The sequence below is a fragment of the Aotus nancymaae genome, unplaced genomic scaffold, assembly GCF_030222135.1.
Source record: "Aotus nancymaae isolate 86718 unplaced genomic scaffold, 86718_ANA_hifiasm-v0.15.2.pri h1tg000002l, whole genome shotgun sequence".
Classification (NCBI taxonomy): domain Eukaryota; kingdom Metazoa; phylum Chordata; class Mammalia; order Primates; family Aotidae; genus Aotus; species Aotus nancymaae.
This window is the reverse complement of record NW_026988413.1, coordinates 17,649,848-17,663,084: the sequence shown is the minus strand read 5'-3', so window position 1 is coordinate 17,663,084 and position 13,237 is coordinate 17,649,848. Positions and strand designations below refer to the sequence as shown.

At 43.4% G+C, this 13,237-nt stretch overlaps 1 protein-coding gene across 2 annotated transcripts in view; it reads left to right on the top strand.

Moving 5' to 3' along the window:
- The first annotated feature begins 3,659 nt into the window (after positions 1-3,659).
- Positions 3,660-13,237, top strand: part of TBXAS1 (thromboxane A synthase 1) — a 182,741-nt gene continuing 173,163 nt past the window's right edge. The window contains exon 1 of one of the 2 annotated variants that reach the window (XM_012447508.2): positions 3,660-3,875. In XM_012447508.2, coding sequence (XP_012302931.2) covers positions 3,784-3,875 — 92 coding nt within the window. In that variant the 5' untranslated portion in view covers positions 3,660-3,783. The remainder of the gene's footprint in view (positions 3,876-13,237) is intronic. The other variant, XM_012447509.2, reaches the window with a different exon arrangement.

The following is a 13,237-nucleotide window of genomic DNA, read 5'->3' as shown; positions in this document are numbered from 1 at the left end:
TCCCGTGAGCAGGGTGGGAGCTGTGCTGAGTGCACAGTGCCATGTCCACAGGTTGACGTGAGGGGCATGTTCTAGATCAAGTACCTGAGAAGGGCTTGGGAGACCTGGATCCCTAGACCACTGTGGAACCGTGTAACTTTCCCTTTCTAGGTTTCTGTTTCCTCCTCTGTAGATAAGAGTAAGGCTTGGTCAGTGTTTCTCAAAGCAGTCTCCTTCGAAAACTGTATCTGGGATATGTTATGAATGTCCCTGAAGAGGCTTCTATGGTCAAATGCACTTGGGAAATGCTGCTCTCTGCATCATGCTCTTGGAGATTCCCAGTGCGTGTTAGGTTAGAGTCTCCGAGGTCTGCCAGTAAATAAACTTACTTATCGATGCTTATACTAGCAATTCTCATGTTTATTTCACTTTGACATCCTTTAAAATATTGTTTTCCGAGCATCTTGGTGTTGCACTGAATTCAGTGTTATCCACGGTCACTTCTCGCTCCCTGAGTCCATGACTGCGATGAGTCACCCTCCATGCCACCCCCTCCATGCTGTCTGGCCATCGTCCGGCAGTGTTCCTGGGGCTGAACGCCGAGTATCTCAGGTGACCCCTGGAAAAACGAAGCTCTGTTTTGTGAGAGAGAAAGGGTCAGCCTCTCAGTACAGGTTCCGATGGAATGGGACGAAGGAGAGATAGCCTGCAGGCGGAGGAGAGGGGAGGGAAGTCTAAAGGGGCTTGAACTGCAGCCAGAAGCACCCAGAAGGGGCGCCGCAGTTGGGGGCACTAAGTAGGAATAACATGTAGGGACACTAATAAGCAGGGAACTACAGAGGAATAATTTTCATAAAACGTCTATTGAAAACAGAGAGGCAGGGCAAATGGTCAGAGGGAAAGGAGGGTTCTTGGCACCTGTGTGGTTCACTATCTTACCGGTGGCTGAGCTCATCGCTCCCTCTGGATTTAAATACCAAATTAATGTTGATGGCTTCCATGTTTGAATATAATCTTTTGAGGAAGAGCATGGGCTTTAGAGTCATACAGCCCATGCCTCAGTTTCTTCCTCTGTAACATGGGGTTAACCACAAGATTTACCTGCTCGGTGTGTGTATGAGGATTAAATGAGTTGACACATATGAAAGCTCCTAGAATCATAACTAGTGCATAGTAAGCACTCATAAATGACATGATCATGATCAATTATTAGTCACATTTTCAGCTATCAGTCCTCTCTGCCTTGACACCTCCACTCAGATGTCTCCAGGGCATCTCAGCTTAACAAAACTGAATCAGAATTCTCGACTTTCCCAACAGTACCCCACCGTTCCCAGCCTCCCTGTTTCAGTGAATGGCATCTGATATATCTATAGCCCAAGTCAGGAACCTGACGGTCAGGTGTGGTCCTGCCTTCCCCTTCCCTTTCATATGCAACCCACCAGGAACTTCTGCAGAGCAGAAGACTCCACCTCCAAAATATTTTTCAAGTCCATCTACTTCTTCCCACATCCGTCTCTCCTCTAGCCAAGCATCCCTTTTATCTGGGTGAAGGCAGCAGCCTCTGTGTGCCTCCCTGCTTTTCCTCTTGCTCCTTTCCAGGGAATCTGCACCTGTGGCCACGGCCTTCTGTAACAAATGTACCTGTGACCATCCTAAGACACAGCAGGGGCACAGAAAAAGAAGCCCATAGCTACCTCTGCTCGTTTTTGGTGTCCATTTGCATGAAATACCTTTTTCTGCCCTTTTACTTTAAGTTTATGTTAGTCCTTAGGTGTTAGGCGAGTCTCCTGAAGACAGCAGATGGTTGGTGAGTTCTTACCCACCCTGCAGTTCTGTAACTTTTAAGTGAAGCTTTTAGACCATTTACATTTGTTAGTATTGAAATGTGAGGTACCATTACGTTCATCATGCTTTTTGTTGCCTGCGTATTTTGTGTGTGTGTGTGTGTTTTGTTTTTTGCTTTTAGCTTTTATTTTTGTTTTACAGGTCCTGTGTGATTTATGCTTTAAAGACATCCTGTTTTGATGTGTTTCCAGGATTCATTTCAAGATTTACAGCTCCTTTTAGTAGTTCTTTAAGGAGCTGTAAATTCTTTAGTAGTGGTGGTTTGGTAATGATGAATTCTCTCGCATTTGTTCGTCTGTAAACAACTGTATCTTTCCTTCATATATGATTGCTGGATACAAAATTCTTGGCTGATAGTTGATTTGTTTGAGGAGCTAGAAGACAGGGCCCTAATCCTTTCTAGCTTGTAGGGTTTCTGCTGAGAAATGTGCTGTTAATCTGATAGGTTTCCCCATATAGTTACCTGGTGCTTCTGTCTCACAGCTCTTAAGAGTCTTTCCTTCATCTTAGCTTTGGATAACCTGATGATAATGTGCCTAGGCAAAACTCTTTTTTGCAATGAATTTTACAGGTATTCTTTGTGCTTGTGTTTGGATGTCTAGGTCTCTAGCTAGGCTGCAGAAGTTTTCCTTGATTATTCCCCCGAATATGTTTTCCAAGCTTTTGGAATTCTCTTCTTCCTCAGAAACACTGATTGTTCTTAGGTTTGGTCATTTAACATAATCTCAGACTTCTTGGAGGATTTGCTCATATTTTCTTAGTTTTTTTTTCTGTGTCTTTGTTGGACTGGGTTAATTTGAAGACCTTGTTTTTGAGGCCTGAATTTCTTTTCTTGACTTATTCAAATCTATTGCTGAGACTTTCCAGAGCATTTCACATTTCTAAAAATGTGTCCAAAGTTACCTGAATTTTTTATTGTTTTTTTCTTTAAGCTATCTATTTCTTTCAATATTTCTCTTATTCAATATTGGGAGTGTCTCTTCAGAAGAGGAGGGTCTCCCTTTCCCACTTCCACAGTTGGGGCACTCACAGTATTTGGGGTGTCTCCTGGGTCCTGCAGGAGCAGTCCACTTCCTTCAGAGGGTCTGAGGGTCCTCTCAGGATTGCTGGTTTGTTCTTTCAGTTGATCTGGAGCTAAAATTCATCATGGAAGCCTTTGAATGCTGCTCTGTCTGGAGCTGCAATCTAGTCCTGCCTCCCATCTGCCATGATCCCCTGCATCTTTCTGTCTACTTTAGTCAGATAAGCCCAAAGCTAGAACAAAGACCCATACATGAGCCTATGGATCTGCCTTCAGACACTTGAGAAAGCCTCCAATTCACCATGAGGAAACTGACTCCAGCGTCTTTGCTTTGCTCCAACAGCCTCAGGCCCAGCAATTAATGGACTTGGTGGGATGGTTGTCCTCAAAGCAGCCAGCATTTTTATCAGGCTGGTGTCTGGTCCTCTATTTTTCTGAGATATTCAGAGTCTCCTGACATTTATCTTCACTTAATTGTGAATTTAAAAAATGATGAATGGATGTACATATAGATGTAGCTATACATATAGACATAGATAGATATAGATAGACATTTTGGAGAAGAGCGTCTCTTTGAAGACTACATCTCAGAGTACAAGTCCATGGTTACAACCATTTTGTTTCTCAGCAAACATGGGGAAGTCTGCTTTTCCTCTCTGGGGAAGTTAACATAAATGTTTATTGATAGCACAGTCATCAAGGAATAAAGTTGCTGATTCATTGCTTTACACTGAAACCCTTTGTTGTGCCCTCCTCTTCCTTCCTCTTTATAAGGAGAGACACTCTGAGAAAGAGGACGTTGTGGGGACCCACTCCACGTGACGTTTTCTTGGTTGCCTGTTCCCTTTTCTACCTGCAGAGCACGGTTCCCATAAGGGCCACAGGATCAGCCTCCTCTCTCATCTGGAAGACCACCACTCTGGGGTCTCAGAGGAATGATGGAAGCCTTGGGGTTCCTAAAATTCGAAGTGAATGGCCCCATGGTGACGGTGGCCCTGTCAGTGGTTCTCTTGGCCCTCCTGAAGTGGTAAGTGCAGCCAGCCCTCGGGACTGTGACAGCCTCAGCAGCATCAGCCCTGGAGCCTTGCTGGTGCCATGGTGGGGTACGTGGGAGTGTGTTTTTCTTCTTTTCTAATCTGGCGGGAGTTGAGTATTAACACAGCTTCAGAATTAAAAGCAAACAGCCAGGTTAATCTTTTGCTAAAATGCATGAGATTGAAGTGTCAGGAAAGGCTGGTGATTCAGTGAGTGAGAACGCTACACATAATTAAGTTTGAAAGAGATGGAAAAAGAAACAAATTGGAAAGGCATTAGGTTTGGGGAGAAGTATTTCCTCATACCCTGTCATATCTCCTCACCTCATTTTTCTAAAATCCTCTGTCCTTGTTGGATTTACAGTGAATTCAGCCTCTTGGTTCATATTACATTCAAAACAAAACAAGACCTAGGAGCTGTTTGGCAAATGTGGGCCTCTCTGTGGGAAGTCATTGATGGGGATTTCTGTAGGTTTAAGCACAAAGCGGTAGATCTAATTTCTTAATTTTCTCATCTTTGATAGAGGGAGATGGATTCTGATGAACATAGTGTGTGCAGCTCCTACAAAAATTGAGACCCTGAAAGGATCTCAGACTTGAACTCCGAGTGCTCCCCTGTGGTTTTGTTAATTCAATAGCAGATTTTCCTAAGCCTGACTCTGGTGTCTGTAGATTGAAGGCCTCACAATATGCTACATTTATGCATATTCACCCTGTCAGTTAAACTTATTAGAGTTACCCATTCAATCAAAAACACCTGGATTTAGATGGCTCTGGCTTTTGAGGGGAAAGTGGAAAAAATAATGGAGAACTTGAGTCCGAACAGAATTTTAATTTATGTTTTTGGTAGTAATAAAGCCTCCTCTCGATTAATAACTGGGAAAGCACTTTGAAAAGCATCAAGCATTATGGAAATGTGAGGTATTATTCTTTTGGAATTTGCATAGCTGAGAGTGGAATTCACGTTTGATGTTTTATGATGATGAAATTACTTCTTGGAAATTGGCTCTGAAACCCAGCCTCAGTCCCAGTGCTGTTTTTCTTTTTAACTGGTTAAATTATTTTTTAAAGAATTTTTCTATCTCATTGTAGCTTATCTTGGATTGAAACCGGCCACATGCAAAACCAAGAGCAAATGGTAGCCCCTTCCCTGCCCCCAGCCCCCGATAATCCATTTCAATGTGTTTTTATGCTCCGGGAAGCCCAAAGCACAGTGCCTGACATGCAGAAGGCGCTTAGTCAATGTCAGTCACTGTAATTAACTATCATCTGTGTAACCTAAAAGAAAATAAGTCGTCAGTGGTTTCGGTTTATTTTTAATTTCTTACTAATGTGCTTATTCATAGTAATCTCATCAATAGCTATGCTCTGACTGTGGTTCTCAAAGTGGACACTTTTCTACACTTTTGTTTCAGTCTTTGTTGTGTCTGAGCTCCCATTTCAGCACCTGGCATGTAGGAACCCCACACTGTTCAGCAGGGCAGCCGTATGTTTGCTGTCTATTCTTGGGCCATATTAACAACCTGGTTCAAAGATGCAGAGATTAAGATAAATGCACCCAGAAGAGGTGGTAGATAGGAAAAGAGAGCTGACTTCTATTTGTTATCACAAAAATATGTATTGACCTGTTAATGTGTGCCTGGTCTTGGGGAGGCCTAGTACAAGGTCAGGAAGTGGGAGATCTGGAGCAGGTGCTCAAGGCAGGGGAGACACAAAGGTGCTGGGGGTGAGCTCGATGTCTCGAGAGGATACTGCAGGAGGAGCAGAGGCAGCAGGAGAGAGGTTGGTGGCAGCCCTGGCTCTGGTGCTCTTGGGTCCATTCCTTGGTTCAGTGCAAGGGGAACCACCCTTGGGCCCTCAACCCTTCAGTTCCAGGTGAGACTCTAGTCAGCCACAAAGCAACATCCACCAGCTTGAATGAGGCAAGGCCCCTTCCTGCTTCATTCTCTTGAGAGGATATGTGTGGAAGAGACAGGGGTGATTTTCCTCCAGTGAGAGAATTCACAGGCAAGGAAAGATGCAGGTGTAGAGACACTTGCAGGAGAAACTGGCACGGGGAGTGGGTTAAACACTGCAGTACATTGGTCCTTGTTTAAGTGCTATGTGTGCCATCAAGCCAGGTAAGATGGCAGAGGAGAACCTAAACCCTGAGAATGTGAATTCAAATGGGCTGGGTGTGGTGCTCACACCGGTAATCCCAGCATTTTGGGAGGCTGAGGGGAGTAGATCACTTGAGGCGAAGTTCGAGACCAGCCTGGCCAACATGGTGAAACTCCATCTCTACTAAAAATACAAAAAATTGCTGGGCATGGCGGCAGGTGCCTGTAATCCCAGAATTACAGGAGAATCACTTGAACCCAGGAGGCTGAGGCTGCAGTGATCTGAGATCATGCCACTGCACTCCAGCCTGAGTGACAGAGAAAGACTCTGTCTCAAAACAAAAACCAAACAACAACAACAAAAACCCGGAAGAATGGAGGGGATCACAGTGGACAGGAGGCAGGACTAGATTGCAGCTCCAGAAAAAGCAGCATCTGGAGGCTTGCATTGTGAATTTTAGTTCCAGTTTGACTGCAAGAACAAACCCAAGGGAACCCACAGACCCTCTGAAGGAAGCAGACTGCTCTTGCAGGACCCAGGAGACAGCCCAAATACTGCAACTGCCCCAACTATGGAAGTGGGAAAGGGAGACCCTCCTTTTCTGACACACTCCCCCAATATTGAATGGGAGAAATTTTCAATGAAATAGCTTAAAGAAAAAGCAATAAAAAATTCAGGAAATTTTGGACACACTTTAAGAAATGTGAAATGCGCTGGAAAGTCTCAGCAATAGAATTGAACAAGTAGAAGAAGGAAATTCAGAGCCTGAAGACAAGGTCTTTGAATTAACCCAATCCAACAGAGACAAAGAAAGAAGAATAAGAATATGAACAAAGCCTCCAAGAAGTCTGAGATTAAGGTAAATGGCCAAAGCTAAAAATGATCGGTGTTCCTGAGGAAGAGAATTCTAAAAGCTTGGAAAACGTATTTGGGGGAATAATAGAGGAAAAGTTCCCCAGCCTAGCTAGAGACCTAGACATCCAAATACAAGAAGCACAAAGAACACCTGGGAAATTCATCGCAAAAAGATCTTGGCCTAGGCACACTGTCATCAGGTTATCCAAAGTTAAGATGAAGGAAAGTCTCTTAAGAGCTGTGAGACATAAGCACCGGGCAACTTATAAAGGTAAACCTAGCAGATTTCTCAGCAGAAACCCTACGAGCTAGAAAGGATTGGAGCCCTGTCTTCTGGCTCAAACAAAACAATTATCAGTCAAGAATTTTGTGTCCAGCAAAACTAAGCGTCATATATGAAGAAAAGATAACAGTCTTTTCAGACAAACAAATGCTGAGAGAATTTGCCATTACTAAGCCACCACTACAAGAACTGCTAAAAGTAGCTCTAAGTCTTGAAACAAATCTTGGAAACACATCAAAACAGAACCTCTTTACAGCATATATCACACACGACCTACAAAACAAAAATACAAGCAAAAAAACAAAAGCAAAAAACAACAAAAATCCAGAGTACACAGGCAACGAAGAGCAGGATGAATGCAATGATACCTCCATTTCAATACTAACATTGAATGTAAATGGCCTGAAGGCGCCACTTAAAAGATACAGAACCGCAGAATGAATAAGAACTCACCTACCAACTACCTGCTGCCCTCAGGAGACTCACCTAACACCTAAGAACTCACAGACACTTAAAGTAAAGGGATGGATAAAGGCATTCCTTGCAAATGGACACCAAAAGTGAGCAGCTAGCAGTGGCAGCTATTCTTATATCAGACAAAACAAACCGTTAAGTAACAGTGGTTAAAAGAAACAAAGAGGGCCTGGGTGCAGTGGTTCATACCTGTAATCCCAGCACTTGGGAGGTCAAAGTGGGTGGGTCACGAGGTCAGGAGTTCAAGATCAGCCTGGCCAACATAGTGAAACACCGTCTCTACTCAAAATACAAAAAAAAAAAAAAAAAAAAAAAATTAGCCGGGTGTGGTGGGGCGGTGCCTGTAGTTCTAGCTACTTAGGAGGCTGAGGCAGGAGAATTGCTTGAACCTGAGAGACAGAGGTTGCAGTGAGCTGAGATCACACCACTGCACTCCAGGCTGGGTGACACAGCAAGATTCTGTCTCAAAAAAAAAAAAAAAAAAAAAGAGACGAAGAGGGACATTATAAAATGGTAAAAGGCCCTGTCCAATAGTAAAATATCACAATCCTAAACATATATCCATCTAACGCTGGAGGTCCCAAATTTATAAAACAATTACTAATAGATCTAAGAAATCAGATAGACAGCAACACCATAATACTGGCAGACTTTAACACTCCACCGACCACACTAGACAGGTTATCAGGACAGAAAGTCACAAAGAAACAATGGATTTAAACTGTACCTTGGAACAAATGGACTTAACAGATATATACAGAATATTTCATCCAATAACAAGCAGTGAGATTGAAATATTGGCATAGATGTGGTGATCAGGGAACACTTCTACCCTGCTGGTGGGAATGTAAACTAGTACAGCCACTATGGAAAACAGTGTGGAGATTCCATAAAGAACTAAAAGTAGAACTACCTACCATTTGATCCAGCACTCCCACTACTGGGTATCTACCCAGAGGAAAAGAAGTCATTATTTGAAAAAGATACTTGCACATACATATTCATAGCAGCACAATTCACAATTGCAAAATTGTGGAACCAACACAAATGCCCATCAGTCTATGAGTGGATAAAGAAACTGTGGTATGTGTATACCATGGAAAACTATGCAGCCATGAAAAGGAATGAATTAACAGCATTTGCAGTGACCTGGATGAGTTGGAGACTATCATTCTGAGTGAAGTAACTCAGGAATGGAAAACCAAACATTGTATGTTCTCACTGATGTGTGGGAGCTAAGCTATGAGGATGCAAAGGCATAAGAATGAACAATGGACTTTGGGGACTTGCAGGGAAGACTGGGAGGGGTTGAGGGATAAAAGACTGAAAATATGGCACAGTGTATACTGCTCAGGTGATGGGTGCACCAAAATCTCACAAATCTCCACTAAAGAACTTACTCATGTAACCACATACCACCTGTACCCCAACAACCTACGGAAAAATAAAATAAAATAAAATACAAACAAAAACCAAAATAAAACAAAAGGGACACCAAGGTTGCTTCTGGTGCTCTCAACCAGCCTGTGAGTTCTCTAAGGGTGGGGAGCAGGTCTCCTAATATCCTTACAGTTCCGGAATCTTCTGCCAGTGGCAGAAATGTTCTACTAGCATTAATAGACCACTAGTCTATTTATTCAACAAATAGCACTGGCTGTACAATTAACAGACAACATCACGACTGGTCACCTACTAATACATTTAATTGGAGGGGCCACAATAGTATTATCAACTATTAGTAGCACGTGGTCTCAGGTGGTAAAGTTAAGAAGTCCACATCCGTCATCCCTGCACCAGGACTCACCGTGGAGCTCCTGCTCCTTCAGCAGCCTCCCCGCCACTCTCTTCCCCACACCCTGGGCTGGGGTCGGAGCGATACTGTTTGCAGCGCTGTGAATGGTCTCTTGTTCCTGATGAGGCCTCCTCTTTTCTTCAACACCAAGCTCAGGGGTGCTTCCTCAGGGAAGTGTTTTCTGTTTCCAAAGGCACTTATGAGCCCCCTCTCAAAGATGCATTTATTCCATCTCTGTCTCTCACAACGCCTGGCACATAGTTGGTGCCTAATAAATGCTGATGTAAGGCTAATTCCAACCTTTAAGCTCCATCTGGTGCTTTCTTCCTGTGGTTCTTCTCTTGGTCTTCACAGTTCCATACAAATTTCAATTCTCTTGTTCACGTGACACACTCCCTTTCCTGAAAGCCTAGTATATTTCCATTTTGTGTCAACTTGCTGTCCACTGGTCCAGTTGTTGCAGATGGACTGTTTTTGTATCCCTTCTTAGCCTGTAGAGCAGACATCATGCCAGGTACTTAACGCACACTTAATTATTAGGTGTATGTGTGAATTTGGAAAAAAGACAAAAAGCTTTTCTTTCATTTAAAAAGACACTTGTTTTAAACTAGGCATAGTACACTTTGATCATTTTCCCAAAACTGCATTGGGCACCATTTTCCCATGACGATCATTTGATTTAAACTGACTGGTGGTGTGGCTGAGCTGTATGAACTGGGGCATTGGAGGATCAGGGCTGCACCACCAGGGCTGGAGATGGAGCTGGGGATAGAGACTGTGTTAGCTGGAAGTACGTGAAGCACATGCTAAGGCGATTATCACACAAGATAGCATATTTTAAAAACTCATTTTTTTCCCATATAAAATGGTTTAAAATTCTTACTTCTGGAAGAGATTTGATGTACAAGAAATGAGTTGTATGAGTTGAATGTTGCTTGAGGCAACCATAAGTACTAGTGTATTTAATCTTTCAAGCAACACCTAAGGACTGCCAGCTGGGTTCCTGTGGGGAGGATAAAGCTTGCTTTATTCTGTAAGAAACAGTGTAAGGAAATAGCCCAGATCGCAATAGTGGGTTTCTTTCCGAGATGGGGTTATAGGAGATTTCTTTTCCCTTCTTTTTGTCTTTCTGCATCTTTCATATTTCTTTAATGAGTGTAAATATTTAGCAAAAAAAGGAGAAATTTTACTAAAAAGAATGGGAAACTGCTCCTTTTTAGTGGTGAAGAGGAAAGCAGTTTCATGCTTTAGGCATGAGGTTTCAGGACCGTAGTCTATTTCTTCCAGTGGAGCAGACTGTCTGAAAGGATTTGGAGTAACAGGCTGATGAAGTGGTGGAGAAGGTGGGTAGCTATCTAAGCAAGTGCATGTGTAAACGTGGCCTGGAAGGGCTTGTAGTACCAAGCTGCACTTCAGGCTCAGGTACCAAGACCCAGATGTACATAATCAATTCAACATCAAAAATAGGAATTCGGGTTGGGTGCGGAAGCTTGTGCCTATAATCCTAGGGCTTTGGGAGGGCAAAGCAGGAGGATCGCTTGAGCCCAGGAGGTTGAGGATGAAATGAGCTGTGATTGCACCACTGCACTCACACTCCAGCCTGGGTGTCAGGGCAAGATCCTGCCTGTAATTCCAGCTACTTAGGAGGCTGAGGTAGGAGAATCACTTGAACCCGGAAGGCAGATGTTGCAATGAGCCAAGATCATGCCACTATACTCCAGCCTGGGCAACAAAAGTGAAATTCTGTCTCAAAAAAAAAAAAAGAAAGGAATTCAGATTGAGATTGAGTTAGTGTTCTGATCAAGTCTCATTCTAAGACCAGTTTAAATTGAAATGTGATTGGTGATTATGAAGATTTAAGACTGTCACAGATTATTAAGACTTAAGTTCACCACTCTCCTTGGAAGTTCCTTTCTCAGAGAGCTTGCTTTACATGCAAGAACTGGACTCTAATTCTAGACCCACAACTACTCCAGACTATATTTAAAAGGCACCATTGGGATGGAATATGGGAGCCAAGATGAGAAATCTGAAGAGCAAGAAGCCATGTAGGTATTCCTGCTACAATCAGAGGTGAGCTGTGGAAAAGGCGTCCAGCCTCCAGCACGTGGGGACTGAAGATCAATTTGCCCACCATTTCCCAAATTCTGTTCCTAAAAGCATTTGGGAAATTAAGTCTAAAGCAAGCCCTTCTTGGAGATTCATAGCATATCAAAGGCCCTGAAAAGTTATTTAATAAAGAAACCTGTTCAGCTTTATTTAACCCAGTGTTTTCCCAGCGTCTTTGCTAAAGTGCTGCTATGAATGGCCGAAGTGGGATGGACAATCTAGACCCACTGGGATGGTCCCTTGAAAAGGGCAGTCAGATGCATGGGTAGCTGTACAACCAGTGGAAATAGAGGGGCCACAAAACATAAGAATAAAACATTCACATTGTCCCTTTGCAAGCTCTGAGGTTCCAGGGTTGATGTTTGTTTCTTTCAGGGCACTGAAGGTATGGAGTCCAGCAAACCAAAGCAGGGCCCATGCGTAGGGCTGGCTCCAGGTTGACATCAAAGGAAAGGAATACCCACAGCTGCCTGGCAAGGTGGCAGGATAGCACCTCGGAGGTCATGAGTGTCCCTCACCATCTGTAGGGATGCCACAAAAGTCCTTGTTGCCAGACATGGGAGCTGGTGCAGAAGGCCACCAAGTGCCTTCCAGATCTGGACTCCATGACTTCTATGCCTGTTGGTGCTCTTGCACAGGCCAGTCTGTGCTGCCGCTCAGGAAAAGCAAGTCAGATTCCACACGAGCAACCCAATGGTGGCTGTTACTTCTTCTGCCTGGGCGCCTGATCATCCCCAGCAGCAGTGCCTAGGTGTGAGGGTGGCGAGGAGCCCAGAAACACAGAAGCAGCTTTTAGGGGCCTCATGGTAGCTTCATGCTGACTCTTCTCTTCCAGCCCTGCCCTCGTGGCCTTTCTGGATCGCCAGCAAGTCAGACTTGACTTTGAGAAGCAGAAGGTCTTGGGCTGGGTCTTGAAATGCAGGGAAGAATTGACTTGGCAGAGGAGAGAAAAGGGAAAATTTCAGGTGGGGAAGTATCCCAGGCAAAGGAAACATTAGAGTTGGTAACACTTGCTGGAACAAAACATTGAGAGTGTGAAAAATGGACACAGTTTAGAAATACATTTTAAAGGCCGTGGATAATTTTCAGTCCCTCCAAGCATCTAGAGAGGGATGCATGCTATTTCCCTGTTTTTAGTTTTTTGTATTTTTGACTAGGAGATGATGGTACTTCGATTTAATAACTCAGTGATGAGCTTGGAAATAAAATTGAGCCTGCCATGAAAACTAGATCTGTGCTTCCTTGAGGACCATTTCCACAGAATATTATTTTTTTGTTTTCTCTCTCTTAAATAGTTATTCACAATATCCCTATCCTTCTCCTCACTTTATTGATTTTCCAGAACGACAGGACGAGGTATGACTATAAAGTAACGTGACTGATTATTTTAGCATACACTCCAGTACTTAGACAGCCAAATGAATTTTATGACCTTCAAAGGCATTTTCCTGATAGGCTAAACCCTTACTGCAGATATGCCACTATCAGAAAACACATTCTTAGCACTTTTCTGTGGGAATGGCGCTTGGTGCCTAGATATGGTCCTTTGAAAGCTCTCAAGGCAACACATCTTTGTGGAGAATGGATTGATTTTTTAAAAACAGTACACATTTTGGCAAATAGGCGATTAAACAGAGTAATATTATTTGCAATTTAAAACAAAATGTGATTATAAGACAAGACAGAGCTTGCAGAAGAGGTGTATGAACCAATTCTGGGAGCCTGGGAATTTTGTTGAGGGG